The sequence below is a fragment of the Zosterops lateralis genome, assembly GCF_965231275.1.
Source record: "Zosterops lateralis genome assembly, chromosome: Z".
Taxonomy (NCBI): Eukaryota; Metazoa; Chordata; class Aves; order Passeriformes; family Zosteropidae; genus Zosterops; species Zosterops lateralis.
The window spans coordinates 1,127,013-1,153,458 of record NC_139800.1 but is presented as its reverse complement, the minus strand read 5'-3'; the positions used below and the strand labels follow the sequence as shown (position 1 = coordinate 1,153,458).

Genomic DNA, 26,446 nt, shown 5'->3' with positions numbered 1-26,446 from the left:
CTGCTGGAAAAGAAAATTAAATCCTCCATGCAGCTCATTGTATGATGAGCTGCCAAGTCTAAGGGATGAAACAAACATCCCAGCTAAGCAACGAGTGAGAAACTGAATTATGCATCATGCTCCTGTTTGGAATCCAGGAATGTGTGAGTTAGGAAGGCCACTCTGTCCAGCTGCAGGCACAGCTTCCACTAGAACAGGTTGCTCAGAAACATGGAGTCAGAGCAAGAGCTCCTTGGTGCTTTCATTCCCACTGCCACTTTCCCAGCTTGAAAAAACAAGGAAAACACATTTTTCACTGGCGTGTCTGAGGCACATATCTCCCTGTTTTGCATTCCTGGATAATGATTAACCAAACATCTGTCTGGGTGTATTTTGGGACAGCATTTTCTGAGAAATGTATTTATCCATTACGAAGCACAGGTAACTTCTGTCTGTAAATTTATCAGCATTAGCTCAAGTTTCACACATTTGTTTTCAGCCTTACAAAATTAAAAAAAAAACAGATGAGCCTCTCTAACAGAGCACTGTGCCTCACTCACCTCCCTCCATCAAAACCTGCATCAAGAACAGGCTCCCCACCAGATGATATCCCCAAGGCAAATCCCTGCCATCATGGGTGTCATGACAGTAATAATTACAGTAATAATTACACCAAGACACCAAGCTGGAGGAGAGAAGATACCTATGAAGTATCAGACCATGTGCTGGTTGCAGAAGGCAAACCATCCAGCAACACCCACACCTTGTATTGCCCTGGTTGAGGGGCTGAGAGTGACAAAAATGTCTGAAATGGGACATGAAAGTATGGAATCTCACAACAGCAGAAATAGTTTGAGTTGGAAGTGACCTTAAAGCTCATCTTGTCCAAACTGAAAGACAGAAGGTTTAGATCAGAAAGGAGGAAAAAAATTCCTGGTTATGAGGGTGGAGAGGCCCTGCACAGGGTGGCCAGAGAAACTGTGGCTGCCCCTGGATCCCTGGCAGTGTCCAAGGCCAGGTGGGAGCAGTCTGGTCCAGAGGAAGGTGTGCCTATCCATGGCTGACTAACTGGTACCTCACAAGCCATCCAAGAAAGACTGCCCTGTGTGGAAGCTTTTAGGCACCTCGAGACTATTTCCTCGAGATCAAGTCTGTTCAAGTTGGTAAAAATTCATATTCACAAGCAGCTCCTAAAGGAGCCAGAGACAGCAGAAATATTTGAGATATATATTAACAGGAGAAAGAGAATAGAGGAATAGCTTTGTCATAGCCATGGAAGTAGCTGTCAAGGGGGAAGTAGGGAAAAGAAGCCCTCAAAATCAGCAGTAAGTCGCTCTTGCCTTGCAGATAGACTTGAGGCTGTATCCTATGTTCAGATGTGGGGAGAACAGCAGGGGAGTGCATTTTTCTCTTTTTTTCTGTGCTCCTTCTCAGGTAAACACTCCTACAGGGAATGTGAAATCCCTGCGGGTTCATTTTTCCACCTGTTTTAGACTAAAGTTTAAAGAACGCTGCATTTTTAGCAACACATGCCACCTATTTTTATGAAACAGTATTAAAATTAAATGGCAAAGTTTGTTATATATGTAGAACTATGAATGCTAGTATGTTAGTATGCAGGAAGTAGGAAAATCCAAAATTAGTATTTCCATTCTGAACTTCCACGGTTAAACCTTGAAGAAAATACGGTTTGTGAACTCACACAGAAGTCAGAACTCGGTGAGCCATTTAAGGAGCTGGTGGTTCTCACCTGCTGGGTTTTCCCCTTCCAAACTGCAACTCCATTTTTCTCTACAAGGTCAAGAAACTTAAACCTTCCACAAGGATGTTTAACCAACTGGAAGACACCTGGGCAGTGACCTTGCTTCTTCTCCAAAGGGCTATTCAGAGGTACTAAGGAAATTCAGGGGGGTTTCCCTCCATCACAAACAGCACATTTATCCAGAGCTACACCAATATCATGCTAGGAAAATAAAATTGGATTGATTAAGTGTCATAAAAAAATCTAATGCTAGAGATAAGAATTTAGTGAGGGCTGGACATCCTTTCCATCTCTAATTCCTGCTTTATTTTGCATCCTTCTGAGGAGATGATGCAGAAGCAAAATTTGATATTACTACTGACAGATGGTTTAGCATCATGTTGTTCTGGAAAACATATGTTCCTCTGGACTTCCCAGTTGCATTGCAATATTTGTTAAGGGGATAGAGAGAGAAGGAACATCAGAAAGGTAGGTCTGCACTGAAAAAACAAAAATTCCTTACTCTAGGAACTGGTTTTCTGGGGATAAGCAGGACATAAGAATTGGTCTAAAACCGTCAAGGCCAGAAGTGTTTGAATACAGTCAGAGCAGGAGGATAGAACACACAGAAGCTGCAATAGGAGCCCAGGAGGTTTCAGTTGCTTTGACTGTCACAGGGAGAAAGTGATGGGGACAGAAACTGTCAGGATTTAGAGCTTGGGGGAAAGACAAATTCTAGGGTAGGGAAATAACTGAGAAAAAACAGGATGACTGTGGTCAGACAGCACTTCTGCTGGGAGATACAGGCTAATACTGCATATCACACCACAGATTTATCTGAGTTTAACCTGAGTGGCACCTTGGGACAGCACAGAAAGTGGGTAAGAAGCACAGGTGGAGGCTGGAACAAGAAACAGCTGTAAGAATTTACACCTACTGCAAAGCTGACTGCTGAGACCTGCAGTGCCCCATCAAAGGGAGCCCAACAAAGTCCCAGAGGGAATACCTGCCATGGAAAAAGCCCCCTTCACCACGAGTGGGTTCGTTACCTCCATGGATTACTCAAGAGACAGGTAGATCAGCAGAGAACAGATGTTGCCCCAGAGAGAAACATCTGTGAGCAATCCCAGGCCCAGGAGCTGATGGAAAGCTGCAGCCTTCCAACTGCCCTCTCTAACAGAGCTGATTACAGCAGGTTTTGGATTATTATCACATTCACACCATTTGTTTGGGCTGCTGGAGCCATGCAATAGGTTCCAGCACTAAGCAGAAGCCTCTCACTCACCTTCAGGCTGTTGTACGCAAAATCTTCATGTTCCGAAGTCACTTCAGTCTTTGTTTCAATTACCTGTGCGGATTAAAGAGGTAAATTTGTATTTAGGAGCAGGCAGAGGAACTGGCACACAGCACGGGGTAGCTGGGCACGTCTCCATCAGCATTCAGCCCTGCCAGCCAGCTTAACCACAATAAAGTCATTAATTGCCATCAGAGAGCATCCCAGCAACACCAGTGGGGCAGAGGACACTCCAGGAGAAATGGGTTTAATCTCTCATTAATATCTTGACAACTGTGCCTCGCTGCGGCTTTCAAACAATGACAGTCATTAAGGGAACAATCTTCAACACAGCAGTTGGAAAACAGGTTTTTAATCCTCCTGCAGCAGGAACGAGAGGCTGGGGAAGTCTCCCATTTCATGCGCTCCCTGCAAATTGCTAGGGGTGATCAATAAGGATATCTAGTGAAGCAAGTAAATAATTACTGTTGATGATTTTGCTGAGTCTCTTACTGCATTTGTTCAAAGGTACACTGATCTCACACTGAAGAGCAATAACAAAAATAATTCCCAAACAAAGCAACAGAAGACCCAGAGATTTCAAATATGTAGGCAAGAGGGGTGGCATTTGCCAAACAATTTGTAAAAGAGCATCTTCAGTGCTTCAGGACACCAAGCACACGGCACTGCTGATTCACAGCACACAGAACCTTGGCTACAGATGGCAGGAAAAGCACATACAAGATATCTGCTATTAAAACCCCCCATCTCAGAAGTCAGCTCATCACGACCTAGGGAGTTGTTTTTCAGACTTACGATTCCTGTCCCCTGAGTTACCACTGAGCTGCCAGTAACCTTGATTTTTTTAAATATACATGTTTTTAATTTGCTTTCAAGCAAGCAACTCAAACTGCAGGAAGTTTGGTTTTGGTGGGGTTTTTTGACAAGAAAGGAAGAGATATCTTGATAGTTCTGATTTAATACACTACTTTTAACCTGTATTCCTCTCTAGGATCATTACTGAGAAAAAAAAAAAAAACCAAAAACATCCAAATCACATAGATGATAAAAAATAAAACCAAACTGAGGGCACCAGCCTGACTGACATGTGTCTGAAGTGCTTTTCAGCTCCTGCCACACACTGCTGGATGGGGAGGAAGCCAGGACAGCAAAGAAATGCTTGAACAACAGAAATCATGCAAAAGGGAGGGTTGTTGAACATGCAGGGAGCCACATGTGAGACACACAGGGTCAGTGTTGGTGGAATAACCTGTGCCAAAATTGATTCTACATTTCATTGCTTTCAAGAAGGTTAAGATATTGCCCCAAATATGTTTATAACCAGTGTTGTATATAATCAGTGTTGTATATAACCAGTGTTGTATATTACGAGTTTGTCTTAACAAATAAATAAAGCAGTTCTCCCGTCCAATTGTCCCTAGCTGACAAAAAAAAGGTTTATCTCCATTTTCCAGATGGATTTGTAGCCTCTTATGTTGAACTTGTCCCTCTCAAAGCTAAACTCCTACATCATGTGGCCTCAGGCAATCAAGGAAAGCCAGTTACAAATATGAAATATTAGTATCCATGAAAAGATGCCTCTTGCCTGGGATTTCTTGCTTTCTTGCTCCTTTTTCTCCAGCTGGGCTTGCAGCTTCTTCCTCTCCAGCTCAAGCTCCCTCACTCGTTTTTGTAGCTTTAGGAAGAGGGTCATGTCCATGGCTGCCTTCTCCATCCCAATCTCCTGGAAAAAACAGGAGGGAGGGGAAAAAAAGAGAAGACCTCAGTGTCAAGTTTTATAACTGTGCACAGTGCCAGATGCACCCTGACTGTACATCAGCCACAGCCAGGAACAGGAGCATCCTAAGAAACAAAGAGCAAATCTACATTTTAAACACCTATTTTTCATGTCAGTAAAATACCTGACTTGTTTTGATAAATCACTGAATGCTTAATAGCCCAATAGATGAGTAGGTGATGTTCTTAGGGGGCTAAGAACATCAAAAATGCCCTACTGGGTCCTTTTTAGTCAAGTGCTTATTTGGGGTTTTTTTTTTAACTGCCTTCACTCGGAATATTTTTATATCAAAGCACAGTCAATACTGATTATTTTGATTTCAGAAAATGGTTTCAGAGGAGTTTAGAAATACTAAAGTAATATAACACAGCAGCCAGCAAAGGGGGTTTCTGCAGATATGGTATCGGTACACAAAGTATGGTCTTGCCAGGGGGTGGCAGACCCCAAGAACATTCATCACCCACAAGTGCTTTCGAGTCAGGAAAGTGGAGTTTAAAAAGCAGCCTATTCTATCAGATGTAAGTAAAAAACACATTTCCCTTTTCCACAGGATTCCTGATAGCCAAGGAATAATTTGTGCTGCTCTTTTCTGCGTTAGGAGACTGTTGATTTGATTACAGGGGCTGTGCTGGCCAGCAAAGCATCTGTGAAGATGCATGGGAATGAAAACGCTCAGGGCAAGAGAGCAATGAATTCTGGTGTCCTTGCCCCCATCACACGGTCATGATCCATCAGTGCTGGGTGTTAACTGCTGTGATGAATTTTCATCAGTCTTTAAGCTGGTATGGCCCAAAGACAACACTGCGTTATTTTTAGAGCCCTGATGCTGCAAACAAGTAGAGTTTGCCAGAGCACCACAACCCTGCAGTCCCTCTGACACAAGTAATATTGTGTTTCTACAGCATAGAATCAATTTTATCCATCATGCCTTGTTACTCAACCTGGACTACCACCCTGTGCTACAAATCCTATACCAAATACCCCAAAACAGATCTTCTCTCCCCTCCCCTGATGGCCCCTTAAACCATTTACAAAAAGGGTTATTTTCTTCTGGGAAATGTGCAGCCTGGAGGCTCCTTCAGGTAGCAATACTCTCCCTCTGGGATTCTTCTGAAGAGATTTCTATCAAGCTCATGGTGAGCAAAGTGTGTCAAATCCATGAGCCTTTGCAAGACTATGTTAATTTGTTACTTCCCATTGGTTAGTTTCCCCAGTTCCCTGGTTTTTACTCCTGTTGATTGGTTCTTTTTGGATCCTCTCCTTGATTGGTCCCTTTCCCAGTTCCTTTCCCTATTGGCCAAGCTGTAAAACCCCACCCCCTGGCTACAGTATATAATCCCTGCTCCCTTGAGTTCTTTTAATTCTTCCTCCTTGAGGTTCTTCATTCTTTGGGCTTCACTGAATAAAGAAAGCTCCTGAAGACTTGAAAAGCCTGTCCTGTGGTTCTTTCTCCTGCATCACCTGGAGTGGCAATCACAGCCCTGCTGCCAAGGCAGCAGTCACAAGAGAGCTGATCACTCTGAGTGCCTGTTCCCGTGCTGAACAGGGTCTTTCTGAAGACACTCCTGGCCAGGAAGGTGACAGCTCCTTTCCCCCACCCAGCCCACGACACCCGCCCTGCTGGTTCACTGTACCTCCACCTGCTGTATCACATCCTCCGTGTCCCCGATCTCAGAGGTGCAGATGGATGGGTTATTGGAATCAGACTCCAGGCTGCTCTGGTTGGATGGGTTTCTCCTGTGCCCTGGTGTCTGCTGCCAAGAAATGATGTAGAACCAGTGTTAAAGGATTCCTTCTTGGAATGTTGCTTCTTTTGAGCAAATACGTGACTGTATACTTAAGCTACCTTACACATTTTAAGTTTTTATGCCCTACCCTTAAAATTCATATCAACACTTCAAAGTGCAAAAGTGATATAGAAGCTCGGTTTAAAAATTCTGCATTAATTAAAGGCTCTTCATGACACCAGATGCCTAGTAAGTGTGAACATGCAAATCAGAGCTCAGGGTTGTGCTGCTGACAGCACCCTCCAAGACCCTCTTTAAACACTCAGCCTTCCATCAAATCCAGCAGTACTCTGATTTTCAACAGTTTTTCTAACACTTTAGCAATGCTAAACCTAAAGAAATTCTGATTGGGTTTTGAAATTCTGAAGTCATATTGCTGGAGGGTTTTCTTTTTGTTTGTTTTTTTAACCCAACACCTACACATGAACATCACTGACACAAAAGCAAAACAAGAACAAGCATGAGCCAGCTTTTGCTGAGATTCACAAACATCTCTAAGCATTTCACAGAGTGCATGGAGGACCAAGCTCCTTTTTCAAGGCATGCAAATACCAGTGCAGAGAGGTATTCTTAGAAATATCAAACAAAAACTTCCCACTAATGGCAGCTCTAATTAATTTTTTGGGGGGTGAGTGAACCACATTATCCAGGCACCAACATCAGGTCCAGGGCACAAGAGAACAGGGATAATTCCAGTTTCATTACCTTAATAATAGTAATTTCATCCCTCAAGTTGTCATATCTCTGCTCCAGACTTGCATAGTCTTTCACCAGGTTCTGATAACGAGACCTCTCTTCTTCCAGCTCTTTCTTCATCTGGATATTTTCCTCGACTGTGTTTCGTGCAAATTCATCTTTAAAATAGGAAGGTTAAAAAAAAACCAAAGAAATTATGAACTTTAGGTCAGAAACGAGCTTCTTGTAAACATGTATAACAACAACTAATGAACAAAAATACTCTCAGCCAAGAAACTTTAAAATCCAAGTAAGCATTCACTAATATTTGGAGACCATTATAATCTGTATTTGTCTCCTCAAGATTTGAAACAGCTTGAGCTGTTCTGCTTTCAGAGCAGTCCTTTGCCTTGAGTTAAAGAGAAGTCTCCAGCACCAACAAACCATCATTTAAATGTGGCAGTTCCAACTCCCATAGGCCAGCCATAAATTGACTTAAGAAAAGACCAGCACAGTACAGAAATACATTCATGTTGAAGAAGTGATATTTCCTGCATATAAAAACTTCCCTGCCTGCTTCTCACCAGCAGCTTTGGCACGGGAGCAAATCAACAACAGCAGCTCCTTCTCATGTCATCACCAACCATTTACCGTGGGGCTTCAAAGAAGTTTATATTCAAATAAAATCAGCTATTTGTTGAAAATACCCCTTGGAAGCAAACCCATTCCTTCCTCTTCCTAAGGAACCAGGTAAATGTAGCCTGTGTGTTGTTTTAAATGGGTGAACAACAAACCAACCCCCTCTGCTTCCTTTCTCCCATCTTTGATGCTCCAAAAGCATCCTGTAAGGGATGAATAAATATTTGCAGCAATTTTCTTCTTAATATGTTATCTTCATTCCTTTATTTTGTGTTAGGCTAGGAGCAAAAGACACTTCACAAGTACCACAGAGCAGTGATAGCTACATCCACAGCATGTAAATCCTGCTGCAAAATCAAAGCTGAAAAGGATGACAAAAAATAGAAAAGCTCAATACACGCATGAGAGTCCCTTTTGTGAAATGAGTTGCTTCCCCTATGTATGACTTGTCAGCTATGTCTGTGCTTTTAAAAAACACTCACAGGCTCATGTCACACTATAGAAATCCTTTGGCACAGCTCAATAATGTGAATTTTACTACCCCTTGGATCCCTTATTAATCATTCTTGGGACACTGCTATTCCCTACTCCCTCAGCTTCACTGCCTCCCACAGCTTCTGCATGAAATGCTTTAACACAACTGAACCAAAAAGCCTTGCTAAGAACTTTTTTCTGTATTTCACCAATTAAATTGGCCTCTGGCCTATCACCCACTGGTAGGACAGCATGAACAGAACTACCTGCACAACAAAACAGAGACAAAGGCCACAAGGAAAGGGTGATGGGAAGATTAGCTCTTTTCAAAGCAGGGAAAACAAACTTCAGGGGAGAAGATTAAGGCCTTGTTTAATGGAGGCATGATGATGCTACAGGCAGTTTTTCCTACCTTCAGACTGACAGAGAATCCTGCTGTTCAGCTCCTCCTTTTCCTGCTTCAGGAGAGCGTTTTCTTCTTCCAGGTCGGAGATTCGCTACGGAACAAGGCAGAGAGTTACTGCTGGCTGCAGGGCAGAGCTCCTGCAGGGATTAATTTCACCTGGCAGGAGACAGGGGGCTTTGTTCGGCCTCTTTTTGCTCTTTAAAAGATCTGTTCCCCTGTGCTTTGTCCCTTATCCTTTGTACACCAGCAGCAGAAGCACAGGAGAAATGCACTGTTACAACTTTCCCTTTCCTGAGTGCACCTCTCCCTTAAATCAACGTTTTCAGCAGAATCTTACAAAATACTGTGCAGCTGGACTTGGTGGCCATGATCTGCAGGAGCAAAGTTCTTGCAAGTGATCAGGTCATCAAATCAGAGGTTTGTTTTTACATCTCAATGGGTTTCATCGTTGTCTTCAAGTGACAGCACTGAGTCACAGCTGCTGGGGAAATAAATCTGCTGATTGTTCCCAGAGATGCAGCACTTTGGGAGCTGAGATGGACACGGTGTATGTGAGCCGAGTGAACAGGTCAGGCTTTTTTTACTTCACTGTCCCCAGTCCATGCAGCACGATGAGTCACTTCAGTGCTTCCCACAACCACAGAACCTCTGGTACAGTGAGGAGTGACATGCACCAGGGCCCTTGGCAACACAGCAGCAGCACATTTAGCAGTTATTAACAACAACAACTGCCTCGTAAAAAATAATGAGAACAGGAACTAAATCCTGAAAAACGCTATTTTCACTTGTCACAACTGCAAGGCTGGACTGATGCAGACAGCAACCAATCCTGGGACATTACTCAGCTTCCTGAGTTCTGGTGTCATTCAACAGCGTTATCTCAACACACACCACCATCACATTGTCAAGTGAAATAGGCTGCCACAGCTAAGCAGGGTGATTCTGCTGCTGTCAGGTGGGAGAACACACATCCCCCCAGCACGTGTCATTCCCTATGCCTGCTCCTTCACTTCCTGTAGCCACTGCTTAAGGAAATGGCTACACACAGCAGAAGGATCTCAAGGCGCCAACGATAAACAACACTGCAAACACCATAATAAGAGTTTTCAAAGCCCAAGAGTAATAATTTTGCTGTCACCACTAGATTAAATTTATAGGCAGCCCAGCTAGTACGCATTCCTAGCACAGATTTCAGTCTTCCACACAAGCGTGTTCAAATTAAGGCATTTTATCAAACACTGGCTATGCCAGATACATACTAATGATGAGGACAAAAGCACAGTGAATATCTTCTTGTGAGTCACAACTGAATCAGTCCTGTTCCGTGCACAAAACTGAAAAACCTCCCCACTCATTACTCTCCCTGTTAATTTACTCCAGCTATCTGCATTACATCTGTCTGCACCTCTCCTAGAAGGCTGGATGTACAACCAGAAAGTGAAAAACCCCTCAATTTAAGTATACAGAGCTACTGGTGTTCTAAATGCTGTGAACTGAGCCATGATTTTAATATTCTGTGCCAAAATCAACTGCACTCCTTCACCATAAATCACATCTGCCATTAGATCAGCACTAGTGTCTTCAAGGTGGGAAGAATTCCTTAAAAATTGGAGAAGAGATACAGGAGTGGTGGAATGGAAAGAAAACCAGTGCTGCAATGGGACAGGAAGGAACTCTACTTGCTTGTCCCATCAGTGGGATTATTTTACTAATGCTTTTTATTGGGTCCTGATAAGGAATTCTCTGCCCAAAGCTATGATGGTTGGAAAACAAAACTGGACAAAAATCTTCAGTATTCTCAGCTGTGCTGAGAGGACATTCGGAAGAGAAAGACTTAACAGAATCTGTAACAATTATTCCCAGATTTTAAAATTTCTAATTCAGATTGGGTACAGTGGGAATGTGAATGGTCCACTACACACAGGGAGAGGCAAAGGGAGCAGCACCAACTCCATCCCTGGTACCTACACAGACAATTTTTGTACCTCCTGCTTATCTTTCCACAGGAAGCAGATCTTTAGAGGTGCTTCAAATGCAACAGCACCTGCTTGGAAAGATTTCTGTAGAATATGCTGTGCAGGTGACGGCTGCAGCTCTTATCTAAGTGTTACTCTGCTCATGAGATCTGCCTCCCCGTCCTCCCCCAGTCTTGTAAGGAAAGGATGATGGCATTTGGCACTTTCCTAATGAAATTCCTGGCCAGGCTGTGAATTATTCTAGCTCACCACATGAGAAGATTAGGTGCTACCAAAAGCCCTAGAAAGAGCTGTTGGTACTTACCCAGATGATTCAAACTATATCACAAAATTAAATAAGAAGAGCTATTCTAAAATTAAGGATTTGGAGAGAATAGCTATGACAAAGAGATTAAAGGACTTTCTTCCAGTAACTAAACATAACTGACATAGATTTGCAGGGGCTGCAGAAAAATTAAAGGCCCATCTCAGTCTCACTGAGAAGTGAGATGTCTTTGGGAATCTGTCCCACTACAACCATGTCCATGGTGTCATCTTGATACTGAAGGTGAAAACTGTTTCTCAACTGAATTTAGCTTCAAGACGCTTCCCAGCTTCTAGGAGATATTAGAACAACTCAAAAAACCTCTTCCCAGAATTTTTCTTGGGAATCGTTCTGGCTAAACTAATATTTTCAGAAAGGAAACAGGTCCTCTCCATCTTCCCACTTACAAGGAGCAGAAGGGAGCAATGCAAAGCTAATGCCAGAAATGGGAGCCTGAACTGCTCATTAGGAATGTTTTATAATTAAACTGTCTATTTTCATGGTGAAATGCACAGTATTTGCTCTGCTGTAGGCACTTTCACAACAAGGAAAAGCTTCTGCTTTGTTTTCATGCTTTTTAAAGCATTTCTTCAGTCATTAAGCCAACCTTCCATCCAAGTGCTCCAAGGGGATTCACAGTCAAGAACAGAGACACAGTTTATCCCCAGCTGCATCACCTTTAAAATCAAGCATCCTTTCAGGCCCTAAAAGCCTGTGCTGCACCCAGCTAATGAACAGAGAGCCCTGCACCAAAAAGAACCTTGTAATTTTAAAAGGAAGTCACTGATTTCACATATCCCTGTGTGGGTACAAGGAATGGAGTAAGTGATCTCTCAGCCCAGCCAAGGACAGCCAGTGTACAGACTGTCCACCTCTTTGAGAAGCACGCCCAAAAATGCATTTCAGTCCTGCCAGAGGTTCAGTCCTTCACCACAGCTTCTCAGCCAAACCCACCACCCTGAGGGCTCAGCCTTGAGGGGAGGTTGGCCACAGCAATGGTGCTGTGTGAAGTGCACTAGAAGGGCCTCATAAGACTATTCTACCACTGTAATAATAACACAGCTAATTCTAAGCTTTTTTTGTTTAAATTTCCAAAAATTACTCATCTTCAGGTTATCACACACCAAGTACTGTTCTAGAGTAACAGCTGCAAAACAGCTTTTTATTTGTGATTTATTGAGTAGAAAAGCCTTAAACTCTTTCCAATAGCAGGATCAAAGATTCAATTCAATTTCCGGTGCAGAAGAGGTATCACGGATTTAACTTGAGCAGCCACAAGCATTTGCAGAAGGAAACTGAACTCTCGTGTCAAGTGCCTCAGGTTAAGAGAACGGGTGTTACTCAGAATTAATCTGATCAGCAAACAAATTCAGGGCAAAAGGTCCATCTTTGCTATCTGCAAAACAAACTCTACACTCTGAAGTCTCTTTCTCCCACTAGAATGCCTTCTTGTACAATGGTGGCAGTGTGCACTTGCACCCCAAGGGATAAAGCACAGGAGCTGCACTTGATTGTCCTTGTGGTTCCCTTCCAAACCAGGATATTCTGGAGGTTTGCATGAAGAAGGAAGAAAAAAAAAATAAATCTGTTTTGTGTTGGGGGGGAGGTTGGTCCACACATAGGTGACCAATATTTACATCTTCCTAATATTTACAGCATCTGTGACAGCCCTCGCCAGTAATTTGCATTACACACCACGAGGAATCACTGCATACACTTGAAGCTATGGCATACATGAATCTTAGGACAAGAAAAGCAGCTCCAAGTTGTGCCAGGGCAGGTTTAAATTGGGTATTAGAGAAACTTTTCTCACTGAAAGGCTTGTAAAGCATTGAACAGACTGCTCAGGGCAGTGGAGAAGTCACCAGCCCTGGAAGTGTTCAAAAAATACAGGGATGTGGCACTTGAGGACATGGTTTAGTGCTGAACACCATGGTGCTGGGCTGATGGTTGGGCTTGGTGATTTTACAGGTCTTTTTGAACCTTTACAACTCTGTGATTCAATGATATTCAGGGTTACTATGCATCCTGATTTCCAGATGTGTTTGGGGTGTTTCCTTGAGGTTGGCAGCACTAAAGGCATCAGGTTGGGGTGCCCTGACACAGGGCAGCCACTGCTCCTGCAGGGACATCCACCTGTCCTTGCCACCCCCGTGAGCTGGCTGAAGATAACTCCTAGAGGACTTATCAGAGCAACTGAAAATAATAATTTCAGCAACAGAAATAATAACCAAAGGACAGACACTCCCCTCCAGAGCTGCAAAGAGCGAGCTGTCAGCAGTACGGCCCAGCTGCAGGAGGCAGCCTGAGGCAGACAGACAGACAGACAGACAGACAGACAGACAGACAGACAGACCTTCCTCAGCAGGTCCCTCTCCTTGCCGTGGCTGTCCTCCATGACCTCCCTCTCCCCGTGGGCTCTCTCCAGCTCCATCCGCAGCCGCTCCAGCTCCTCCTGCAGGCTGAGGAGCTGGTTGCCATCGCCCCGCCGGCTCTGCTGGAACTGCTGCAGCTCCTTCTTCAGCTTCTCCACCTCGGAGGAGTGGGCCGATGCCAGCATGGACAGCTGCTCGTTCAGAAGCTTGTTCTCCTTGTTCTGCAGCCAACATCCCAAAAAAGAAGGAAACAAGAGCACAGGTGACATCCTAGAAAAGTAACCACTCAAGTCCTCAAGCATGGTGGGGGACAGACCCCCAAAAACAAATGTTTCCATGCAAATGCTAATGAAGTTCATAAAGCTAAAAGCTATTTCTAAACTGTGACAAAAGCTCAATAATGTTTTGGCAATGATGACTGAAGAATTTGTCAAATTGGTATTATGCTGATACCACTCTGAGCAGAGGCAAACAACTCTTGGTAGCACTGGCAACCAAACCAAAATACTACACTTCTACTACAGCTAAATGTGATTGGTTTGCAATTTTGGGGGAGTTTGTAGTATTCCCTTTGCAGTTTACCCTTCTATTCCTGAATCCCATGCCTGCAGAAACCTGGAGTGACTATGCAGAACTGCAGCCTCAAGCACAAGGAGCTCCCAAACCTCCAGTTTTAAGTCATGTGCCAGCTCAGTCATCCTTTCTAAGCACTTAGCAGTGATTTGTTCCCCAGTTTTGAGAAGTGAAACATTCATCAGACTTAGCTGAGTTTTGGGCTTCAAATCAAAGTCAATGGGCACTACACTGTGACTAATAAAACATCATCGTTATTAGACATCTCAAGGCCAAAGACCAAGAGCTTAATTAAGAGCCTACTAAGCTGTGCTGACTTTGGGTAGATAATCTTGATACCAGAAGAACCATTTTGAAACTTAAAATGAATTCTCGTTTTTAAAGTTTGCTCTGATCATCCTTCTGGCCCCTCTTAAGGTGCCCTCCCAAAGCACCCCCTATCACTGCATCTCAGTGCTCTGAAGCAAGATAAAGACACATCTCAAATGGAAAAACAAGTAAATGAGGCGTGTTAACTCTTTTTTTCCTTTGCTCTCTAGTAATGAATTATTAATGAACATCAAAATTCAGCATTCGTATCATATTAGGAAATTATAATTTCTGCATGACCAAAGGCTTTTCACAGAATCCCAGAATGATTTGAGCTGGAAGGGACATTAAAACCCATCCACTCCCAGCCATGGCCAGGGACACCTTCCACTGTCCCAGGCTGCTCCAAGCCCTGTCCAGCCTGGCCTTGGACACTGCCAGGGATCCAGGGGCAGCCACAGCTGCTCTGGGCACCCTGTGCCAGGGCCTCCCCACCCTCACAGCCACCAATTCCTGCCCCACATCCCATCTGGCCCTGCCCTCTGGCCCTGGGAAGCCACTGCCTGTGTCCTGTCCCTGCAGGCCTTGTCCCCAGTGCCTGTGCAGCTCTCCTGGAGCCCCTTGAGGCCCTGGCAGGGGCTGTGAGCTCTGCCTGGAGCCTTCTCTTGTGCAGGTGAAGAGCCCCAGGTGTCCCAGGCTGGCTCCAGAGCAGTGGCTCTAAAGACATTTCCAAAAAAATGCATTTTCAGTACCTTGTGTGCATGGTTTTACACACCACCCAACTGAGATTTTCATGAAAATACAAGATAAATACACAGGAATGGTTCTGGGATTTTTATTAACAACTAGAGACACAAGAGACCATTTACTGGGTTGCTCCCCACTGCAACCAGAGATTGTTCAACAGACCCTATTGAATTTGAACTTGATTTATTTTGAATCATTATCCAGCCCTGCAGATCTGAGACAGTCCTGGTTTCAACTCAGGCTCTGTGAAAAAAACTTGTTTATTTTGCTACCAAAGGCAGATGTAACAAATTCATCAGCTTTTTACCCAAACTAGTTTTATTCACAATAATGCTCACTAGAGATAGCACTGCTTGCAGGGACAGTGTAGAGAGCTCAAAGTGTGTCTAAATATTGTCTGCATAAACAACCAATATGAAATTAGACACATGCCTTATAAGTATCTCAGGCAATTCCAATAAACAGATTTAAAGAAAACAAATTGAAGAAAAAAAAGCCAGAGGGGAGGGGGGAAAAAAAGGAGGAGGAATTGGTCCAATGTAAATAGAAAAGAAAGTGCTCCAGCGAGGATGTTTTGCAGCAAAATAGATCAAAATCTTTCTCCTGTGTGCAAAAAATCCCTCGCCTGATTAAAACACTTAATTAAATAATTCCTGTTACAGATGCCAGAGCATCTGAGCTGAGGCTGACGTACAATAATAGGTTTTAATGTTTTCAAAGAAAGATCTCTTCCTTAGGGGCACAGGGAGGATTTCATCTCTACTCATGCATGAGCTGAAGTAGCAGAAATAGAAACATTTTCTTCCACAGCTACTCAAGAAAGGATATACAACTGCAGCTCTCCAGGTTACCTGCGACATACTTTTTTTTTTTTTTTCTTGGAAAGTTAATTGGTATTTTCAAAGGTTGTGTTTATAGATTAGAAAGGACTGAAAGCAAGATCCTTCAGGGAAACTATGATTCAGCAAATGCACCGTGCCGGAAAAAAACGATTCAGTGTACTGAAAATAAAATCTACTGGAACGGTGCTCATTAGCACTTCCAAAGCATCCCAGGGAAACTTGGCAGCCCTGGAAGGATGGTTAAATTCAGCTCACTGGACAGACCACCACGTGTAATCCAGAGCAGGAATTCTTTCCTGCAATAGCTACACAGAAAGCATCAAAGAAACTTCTATAAAATGGTCTGTGGCAAGAATAAGGGAGAGCAAGATGAGCTCAAGACCATTATTTCTGCCTGGTTAAAAGCTCTCCATGACTCCTTCCCTAAAGCAGATCCTTCTGCTGCTTTCATAACCCATGGCAGGAAAGCCAATGCTAACCAAATAATGTGGGTTTTTTTCCTTTACTGTTCCACTGCCTTCCACCGCCACACTTCTCCCAGCAAGGAAATAGGGAAAAATAAAAACTAAGAAATACTACTGAAGTTCCAGTGTCAAGTCCAGCAGCTCAGCAGATCCAACAATGACGTTCACACTCCTTGCACGACTTCAGCCCAAAATACCTGGACCTGGAATGACTCATCCTATTCAATTCCACCAAAATACCTCCTGGATGAAAGGTCATATCAAACCTTCTTCTGACACTTTTCCATTCCTGAGCTGCTGTTAGCAAAATCTAAGTATGGAAACAGGTGTTTTAAAATTAAACACCAGTGTCTGAAAGCTGGGCCCTGTTGTGGTGCAGTTAATGCACTGCAGGCAATTAACACTGCAGTGAGGGTGGCCACAGCAATGCAAACCCCTGTGTGGCCTGACTCTGCACCTTGTGAGACAACACAGAGCCCCTTGTCATCCCCTCCAGCACAGGAAAGCTTGTGTCATACTGGGGTGGGGAGATTTCAGGTGGTGAGGGAATTTTGTGGGATGGACAAGGGTCCCTGACAGCATCTCAGAATGATAAACTGGAATTATCACAAACTGGTGCTACAAATACGGGGTAATCCTCACTGAAGAGAATGTTCTCCTACCTGTAAAAATTCAGTTTAAGGGCACAAGTGGATATGAATTTCCCTGTTGATATTAGTCAATACAACCAGGTCCCACTCTGCATTTCTTATGACCACCCCTCCTCAATGCCTTGTACAGCAACACAGAAGGTATTTAACAGAGTAATTAGCACATATTAGTAGGTGAAAAAATTATTCTGCTATGTGTGTAAAATCAAACCATTATTCTGTAGCTTATTAATGGCAAATGGCTACTGATGAAAATACCCCTTTGATCAAAGAGTCACTGTAAGGTCATCAAGTCATCCCACACAGGGGTCTGTCACATCACACCATCCCACCCTCCCCTTACTCCTAGTAACACAAACATGCTCAAAGTAAAGTATTTACCCAAACTGCTGTTTATCTTCCAGGGAATGTGACTCCCAAGACACACAGTTCATAACACCAGTGGTGGCAGACACTCTGCACACTTGGTGCTCACAGAGAAGGGGCAATTTAGCCACAAACCTGTGACACCGGAGATGCCCTGGGTTTTCAATCAACACCTTCCACACCTGCCATTCTATCTTCCCACTCTCCAAGCCCTGCAGGGCAATCCCCACAACAATTCCAGTGCGGTTTGTGCAACTTCCTAAGCGAGTTGTGTCCCACCCTGACGAACCCTCATCGACCACCACCCAACACCACGAAAAGGCACAAATCTGAGCCAGGCCCATCCTCAGCACCCACCTGCTCATCCACCTTCCTCTGCAGCTGCACCACCTTGTTCTCCATGCCGATGTTGAGCTTCTTGAGGTGCTGTGCCGAGCGCGCCTCGATGCGCAGGGCCAGGAGCTGTCGGCGGGCCCGGATGCGGCGCCAGTGGCTCTGCAGCACCACGGCGGCGGCGCGAGCACGGCGGAACCGGGCGCGGGCCAGCCAGCCCCGGGCGTACCTCTGCAGGATGGTGGCCTTGTGCTCCGCCAGCATCTGTGAAAACACGGGGGAAATCAGCGCAGGGAGTTGTGGAAATTGCAGGGCGGTTTGGGTTGGGAAGATCTTAGAGGTTGTTGTAGTGTGGGAAGGGATGACTTCCACTAGAGCAGGTTGCTCTCAGACCCTGTCCAACCCAGCTTTGGGAACTTCCAGGGATCCTGGCCTGTGCCAGGGCCTCCCCACCCTCACAGCCACCAATTCCTGCCCAATGTCTTCTCTAAATCTACTTTCCTTCAGCTTAAGGCCATTCCTGGAAGGTCACCAGGATGACTTGGCCAACACCTGCCGCCTGCTGCACTGCCTGAAGCAGTACAGTGGGGAAGAGGTGAGAGCCCAGAGTGGGGGGGATCCCTGCAGGGAGGGTCCTGCATCCTCCTGCCAACAGTGTCAGATGGGGACACTCAGCCTTTCCTGCTTGGTTAATGTGGGTATAGCACAGCCAGTTTGTCCTGGAAAAGCACAGAATGCTTTAGGTTGGAAGGGACCTTGAAGATCATCCAGTTCCACCTCCTGCCATGGGCAGGGACACCTTCCACTGTCCCAGGCTGCTCCAAGCCCTGTCCAGCCTGGCCTTGGACATTGCCAGGGATCCAGGGGCAGCCACAGCTGCTCTGGGCACCCTGTGCCAGGGCCTCCCCACCCTCACAGCCACCAATTCCTGCCCAATGTCTTCTCTAAATATACTTTCCTTCAGCTCAAGGCCATTCCTGGAAGGTCACCAGGATGACTTGGCCAACACCTGCTGCACTGCCTGAAGCAGTACAGTGGGGAAGAGGTGAGAGCCCAGAGTGGGGGGGATCCCTGCAGGGAGGGTCCTGCATCCTCCTGGTAGTGTCAGGTGGGGACACTCAGCCTCTCCTCCTTGGTTAATGTGGGTATAGCAAGGCCAGCTTGTCCTGGAAAAGCACAGAATGGTTTGGGTGGGAAAGGGACCTTGAAGATCATCCAGTTCCACCTCCTGCCATGGGCAGGGACACCTTACACTGCCCCAGGCTGCTCCAAGCCCTGTCCAGCCTGGCCTTGGACATTGCCAGGGATCCAGGGGCAGCCACAGCTGCTCTGGGCACCCTGTGCCAGGGCCTCCCCACCCTCACAGCCACCAATTCCTTCCCAACATCTTCTCTAAATCTACTTTCCTTCAGCTTAATTTCTGGAAGGTCACCTGTGTACAGCAACTCTGGTTTGGCTGCAACAAATACTAAACATTTGCCAAACTGCCTCAGAGAGGGGCTTCTCCTCCAAGGAATGTCCTGGTAGATGCTGGGGCTGATGGCTGGAAATGGAGGCTGTTGTTTTGCACCCCCTTTCATGGGCAGTACTTGAACCCTGTTTGTGGAGGCTTTTCCAGGCAGTGCTCTCCACTGAGGCAGGCAGGGCACACCCAGACCTCTCCTGGGAGCCTCCCTGGTCTCAAAGTAAAGACCTGCTTGGCAGTGACACGAGGGAATACAATCCTGGTTGTGAGGACTTGGTGGGAGCAGGTGACACCTGGGCTCAGGTGTGACTTTGTGGACCACAGAATAGTACTGAGATCCACCAGAGCCACAGCTCCAGAATAAAGCCATTAACAGACACACCCACATTTAGCAATGAACTCACTGTCCCCTCAGCATTCAGACATCACCCACATCAGAACAGATCTGTAGATTTTTTTTTCTGTGTTCCACCTCTGCATTATGATAATTTTTTTACTGCAGATAAATGCTGTCCTGATGGGATTTCATATCATGTGGATAACCTTCAAATAAAACCATGAGTCCTTTCACTACAGTCCGCAGCCAGTTCTCTAGCACAATTCAACTCCTAGTAATTTTTATCTGTTTTCATGAAGTTTCTGGCATGTTTACACTGTATTTCTTCCCCAAAATTTACAGCTATCTTGCCAGTCAGTGACAGTTCAATTTTGTCCTCAAAAACTGAAGGCTGACATTTTAGAGATACAAACAGCATGTTGTTAATAGCTTCCTTATGCTTCAGTCTGCTAAGGAAATAAATAGGAGAATTTGAAGATCACAAGACATTTTATTGTTATTAGTTTGGGTTAAATTGTTTCAGAAAAGGTTATCCTATCAGCTTCTCTTACAAATATTTTGTTTCATTCTTTGCAGCTGCAAGTTTTAATTCACAATAAAGGGATTATATGAATTTAGGATGCAGCAGGAATGACTGTGAAATGAGCTTTGTATGTCTCCAGCCTCGGCATTCATAAATGGGGACAGCCAGGAATGCCCAAAGAGGTAGAAGAAACCCCACGACACTGTCTTTTATTTCAGCTTTACAGCAAAATTTTGGTGGGCACTGGGCATGCCCTCATCCCACAGATCATCACCCACAGCCCTGCATCTGTCTCTGAGCACGCACTGGAACCAACACCTATATCTAAAACCTATACCCAGATGCTCCAGGGATTAAGGATGTTTAGATTTGAGACATCAGAACTTCAACCAACTTCTACATCTTGTTAAGATTTGTGTGGTCTTGAATCTCAGAGAGTTTAACTTCTGGACCAGCTGCCTCCCCCTGCAGAAGCTTCCAATTTAAAAAATAGATGCTGAAAAAGCAGTGGCAGCAAAAATTCCTTATCACCAGCTGCTGGGTCTCAAAGGACAACCTTGGTCCCTCTGGGAGGTCACCAGGTGTCCAGGTAACCTCAATTATTTCTAGGAACAGGCTTATCCTTCATGATGCCTCTCAGTTCTTGGAGTAGCCTCACAAGCCAGTTGGGCACCAATTTAGGTTAACTACCAACACAGTGGTGGGTCTGAGGAGTGGACAGAAGATTCTCCAAAGCTGTTCTCAGTTTCCTGACAAAGAGTAGCTGGAGAGGGGCTGGGGACAAGGCTTGGAGGGAAAGCAAACAGGGAATGGCTTCCCAGAGCCAGAGGGCAGGGCCAGATGGGATGTGGGGCAGGAATTGGTGGCTGTGAGGGTGGGGAGGCCCTGGCACAGGGTGCCCAGAGCAGCTGTGGCTGCCCCTGGATCCCTGGCAGTGTCCAAGGCCAGGCTGGACAGGGCTTGGATCAACCCAGGACAGTGGGAGGTGTCCCTGCCCATGGAGTTGGATCATCATTAAAATCCCTTCCAACCCAAATTCTTCTATGATTATGCGATTTCAGTGTTCAGCCTTCTTCCCTGGAGCATCTCAGTTCTCATTTCACAGAGGGAGAATCTCCACCAGCCCAGGGAACGAGGGAGGGAGGAGGTGGGAGATGCTGGACACAAAGTTGGGGTGGGATGAGGGGATCTTTAAGGTCCCTGACACCCAAACCACCCCAGGATTCAATGATTTCTCACCAGGTCACTGCTGTCATGAAACTCTCTATCTTTTGTGTCCCACTCCTGGTTTAACACAGAAAAGCTAAAGGCGAGACCTATCTAAGAAACTATTTTTATCAATAAATAACTTACTGCCTTCTGTGACAGACCCTCCTTGTCTTCCTACCCTACTGGGAACAGCCCCTGCATGCAGCTCCAACACACACTCAGTGGGATGGAGAGGTTTTAGCAGAGCACAGGTTAGATCAAATGACATCTCCCCATCTCCACAAGGCCTCCCAGCACCACAGTGACTAACTCCATTCAGCTGCTCTGCTGAGGTGCTGCTGCCAAAATGTTTTTTTGCTTGCACAGCTTTAAATAGCAAAGTTTGTTCTCCAGCAACACTGGGGGCTGTCAGCTTCACAAACATCAACACAGCCACAACAAGCACACATCGCAGAAGTAAACAAAAAGGTTCTTTCCTGATGCAAAGGCCCTCCCTGGAGGCGTACCTGGTGGTAAATCCTCCTGACAAACATGCCCCGAGCAAAAGCCTGGATGGTGAGGGTGGCGTTGCGGACCCTGAGGAAGGCCCGGCGCATCCGCAGCATCCGGTACTGCCTCTGCAGGATGATGGCAGCCCTCGTCCTCCTCAGGTGCTCAAAAAGCCTGAAATGCACAGGAGGGAGGGTAAGCAGGGAAAACAAACTCCACTTCTTTCAGTAAGTTTTAAACCAGGGGGAGAGGAAAACCTTTTGTCCAATGCGGTTTGATGGTATTCAGGAAAGACCACCCCAACAGCTGGGCTAAGAAAGGCACCATGCCATCAGACAGCAGCCATGGAACCCAGGAGCACTGGAACCACAGATCAACACACCTCATTGTTCCCAAACAGCACCAAACCCAAGTAATTCCCCAGCTTTTCCTTGGTTTGAACTCTCTGCCTTGCGTCCTTGCGCCAATCAGCGCCCAGGTTGGCTCCATCACTTCCCTGACTATAAAAAGCACATGTCACACAGGCTATCTACTGACTCAGTGAAAACAGCAGCAAATTGATTTGACATTTAAACTGGTGTGCACTGCTTTGGCAACATTCCTGAGCAGAGCCTCGAGCAATTCACAGACAGTAAATAATGAGGGATGTGGTCAACTCTGCACCACGTTGCTGCCATTCTCCAGCTGAACTCATGTTCAATTTGCTGTTACACTGGTTAATAAATGCCCATAAACCCTCCATTTAATTTGATAATTAGCTTGTTTTGCTGAATTTATGATTCATTTATTGCTCTCAGCGTGCAGCATTATACAGAAATTTGATCCACTTCTTTTATTTTGTGAAAAGCATATCAACACTAAGAGCCACATTGGATTAGTTTATATATTCCTTTGATGGAGGCAAATGGCTTCTTATTAGGACCCACAGTGCCACGGCTTCCTGAAGAGGATAAGGGATGGGCTGTCTCCAAAAACAGACAGTAGTTACTCAGATGCCATCTAACCCTACAAACCCTGCACAAAGAGGAAAACTGAAAAATTATGTAGAAGAAACTCTGCAGCAGCTGGTTCTCCCTGTCACCAACCCCTTTCACAACCACAAGTAACACCACAAATTCAGCTGGTGTCTCTGATGTTCTTCTGCTGATTGTCTCAATTGAAGAAGGGCCACAAGAAGGGAGCTGGCCAGTGTGTTTTAGGGTGCTGTTCCACTGCCTCTCTGCTCCCTCACACCCACCCCACACCTGCCACAAGCAGCCCACTCTCCAGCAGTGTTACCTACAGAAACCCCAGCAAGACACTGACATGAGGGAGCTTGAGGTTCCTGCACAGAAAGAGTTAACACTGGGCTCTGTTATTCTCTACTGTACACAACCCCCCTGCCAGTGATTAGGAGTGATTTTCCTCATTATAAAGGATACAGCCAATCAGTCCTGAGAACTCCCCCCGGACATCACAGAGACACAAACCTGGTCCCTGCAGGGGAGGAGTGCATACCAACTAGGCAGCTCTTCCCTGGCTGATCTAAATGCCCTTTACCAAAGACAGTCCCAGGAAAATATTAGTTCTGTGAAACACTTTCACCTAAATCTTTCACAGTACTACAGTCATCTCATTATAACCAGATTGTCTGTGTTACGACCTTGGCCCAGCACATAGAAATTAAATCAATGTAAATATGAAAACAGTTCGACAGTTTGAGGCAAAGAATTTTGATCTCTTGGCCCTAAATAAAACTGGAGAGAGAGGCCAGAAAGAAGTCCTGAATTTAGCCTAGAAACTCTCACTCCACACACACATTACACATCTTGCTTTCAAGCAAGCAGAGCATCTTCAAAGCTCCTCATATGAAACCTTCAAATTGAAGTTCTTAAAAGATGCAACAGAGTGAAAACACAGGTGGCCAGAGGTGTTTTCACATCACCTGGTCCCTCTGAGGCTCCCCAGGACCCACCTGCATGCCAGGTGCCCATGACGTGGCACTGCAGGGTGAGGGTGGCTTGAACCAGGAAAATATTAGTTCTGTGAAACACTTTCACCTAAATCTTTCAGAGTACTACAGTCATCTCATTATAACCAGATTGTCTGTGTTATGACCTTGGCCCAGCACTGCATTTGAACTAGAAATTCAACTAATATAAATATGAAACCAGTTTGAGGCAAAGAATTTTGATCTCTTGGCCCTAAATAAAACTGGAGAGAGGGGCCACAAATAAGTCCTGAATTTAGCCCAGAAACTCTCACCATAGTGTTACCCACACGCACATTATGCATCTTGCTTTCAAGCAAGCAGAGCATCTTCAAAGCTCCTTATACAAAACCCTCAAATTTAAGTTCTTAAAAGATGCAACAGAGTGAAAACACAGGTGGCCAGAGGTTCCCCAGGACCCTGTGAGGCTCCCCAGGACTCACCTGCGTGCCAGGTGCCCGCGGACGTGGCGCTGCAGGGTGAGGGTGGCCTGCCTCAGCTGCCGGTACCTGGCCCTCTGCAGCCAGCCCCGCACCGTCTTCTGGATCATGATGGTGGCAGCTCGGAACTTGTCTGCCCTCAGCTTCTCCAGATATGCCACCTGGCCTGCACGGAAAAAGATCTTGGTACGGCCAAACTGGAACTTGTCTGGATCCTTTTCAAAAGCATAAAGGAAACTACATTTAATTGAGGCAAACATTACTTTTTATTTTTTTTCTCATTTTTTGTTTTCACTCTAAGTTGATCAGTAGAGACATAGTAAAGAAATCGCTTTGAATCAAATTTATCAAATCACATCTGTTCTTAATTGGGTAATGAAGGTTTTATTAGATGTATTATATTATTAGACTTATTAGACATTATTAGATATCATTAGACTTACTAGACTTACTACACTTGAGCATCTATACACCCATTAAGGAATGGAGCACTAGGACTCAGTCTTAAAACTCCATATATTTACACAAATTTTGAAGGGGTTTTGGGTTGCATTTTTTGTGTTTTGTGGGGTTTTTTTGCTTGGTTGGTTTGGGTTTGGGGTTTTTTTGTTGTTAGATTTTGGTTTTTTGTGGTGCTGGGGTTTTATTTGTTTGAGGGCTTTTTGTCTGGTTTTTTGTTTGTTTGTTTTGAGGGTTTGGGGTTTTTTGTTTGGTTTTGTGTTTTTGTTATTTGTTGGTTTTTACGTAAATAAAGAAATCACAGAATCACAAAATTGTTTAGGTTGGAAGGGACCTTAAAGCTCACATATATCCAACCTCTCTGCCATGGGCAGAGGGATGCCCTCCACTAGACCAGACTAGAAATGCAACACCAGAGCACTTAATGAAAAATATTTATTTCTCAAGAAGACTCATGTTTAGATCTGCCAAGTCATACATGTGCTGCAAAAGGCTCTGCAGCCAAGGGTAACACTGGGTGCAAAAACCAAAAGGAGGAACCCAATTGGGTAAATTTCTTAAAATCTCACAGGAAAACAAGAGATCGAACCTTAAAACCTGTCTAAGGTGCCATGCACATTCTGAGCCACTCAATAGCAACAAACCTTTGCATGCACATTTGTAAATTAAAAATAATGCATATAGGCAAGCAGTAAAATTTTGCTAAGGAGAGGTGGCAAAACCTTCTAATTAGTTTATGGTAAAAAAGTCCCAATCTGTGGGATGCCTCTTCCACACAAGGCTATTGAAAGTCTCCCATGCATCAAGATAAGGAATTTACTGCCCTTTTCCTTTACTCATTTGTGCAAAGAGGCACTTAATGATTGACTAAGGTTTATGACGTTGTCCCAGGCTGGACCTCTGAAATGTGCTCCAGTTGTGGCTAGACAAAACCAGGAGTGACACATTTTTTTAAAAGTGGCCAATCATTCATGTCCAGCCAGTGACAGCAAATTCTGAACTTCACCAGCGTTGAAATGACTCATTCCTCTTGACCACAACCACGAAATCCCATGTCCCACTTGCTCCTTCCACCTCCCCACAAGACTCCCTCATTTTGGGAAAACTCCCAGGCTGCCTGGGGTGGAGAAGCACCTGCACGAGCAGCAGGTGAAGCTGGGGCAATTTCAGACCACATCAAAGCCATGATGAGCTCTGTGCTTTTAAAATCGCTGACAAAGATCTGGTCCCAGCTCACCTTAATGAGGTCTTTCAGCAGGGTCTGGCAGATCTGCTTCTTGTCATTCTTAGAGAGGTCTCTCTTGTTCATCAGCACACGGTACCTATTGAAAAAGTCAGGGTAGGACCACCTGAAAGCAAAGCACACACTGGGTTAGTCTGCATGTCAGGCACTGCTTCTTTAAAATAAAATTAGGAGTTGTAGATGAGTCAAAGTGTGAAATATTTCAAGGATTTCTCATCACTACCCTGAATATGGACCAAAGCCACCCAAAAGGAGCTACTCACCCCCAGCCTGGCCCCAGTCTCAGACACTGAATGACTATGACCATGTCAGGGCCTTTCTAGGCTAGAACAGAAAGGCCACAGATCACCCTGTTTTCACCCCTGACGTGCTTCCCAGTCTGCTGCTCTTTACCACTCAAATGCAACAATGCTGTCCCTGCCAGAAAGGAGAACCTAACTTTGGAGAAATCACGGATCTCACGACTGCCCAAAAATAAAAATTAAACAGCAATCTTGATAAAGTTATAGAGAATTAATCAAATAAATATTCTTTGTTTTTCGTGTTCCCAAACTCTGCTGAATAATAATTTGAATCAATTGACTCACTAATTGCTCCATCT

The 26,446-nt window shown here is 44.9% G+C and overlaps 1 protein-coding gene across 2 annotated transcripts in view; it reads right to left on the bottom strand.

Annotated features, from left to right (window-relative positions):
* The window catches only part of MYO5B (myosin VB), a 153,250-nt gene that overhangs the window by 25,192 nt on the left and 101,612 nt on the right, over window positions 1-26,446 (bottom strand). For both annotated transcript variants that reach the window (XM_083882829.1, XM_083882830.1), the window contains exons 18-27: window positions 25,840-25,951; window positions 24,147-24,358; window positions 21,752-21,908; window positions 17,736-17,975; window positions 13,409-13,648; window positions 8,779-8,863; window positions 7,284-7,432; window positions 6,426-6,545; window positions 4,600-4,737; window positions 3,006-3,068 (exon numbers count right to left, since the gene is read on the bottom strand). In XM_083882829.1, coding sequence (XP_083738955.1) covers window positions 3,006-3,068; window positions 4,600-4,737; window positions 6,426-6,545; window positions 7,284-7,432; window positions 8,779-8,863; window positions 13,409-13,648; window positions 17,736-17,975; window positions 21,752-21,908; window positions 24,147-24,358; window positions 25,840-25,951 — 1,516 coding nt within the window. The remainder of the gene's footprint in view (window positions 1-3,005; window positions 3,069-4,599; window positions 4,738-6,425; window positions 6,546-7,283; window positions 7,433-8,778; window positions 8,864-13,408; window positions 13,649-17,735; window positions 17,976-21,751; window positions 21,909-24,146; window positions 24,359-25,839; window positions 25,952-26,446) is intronic.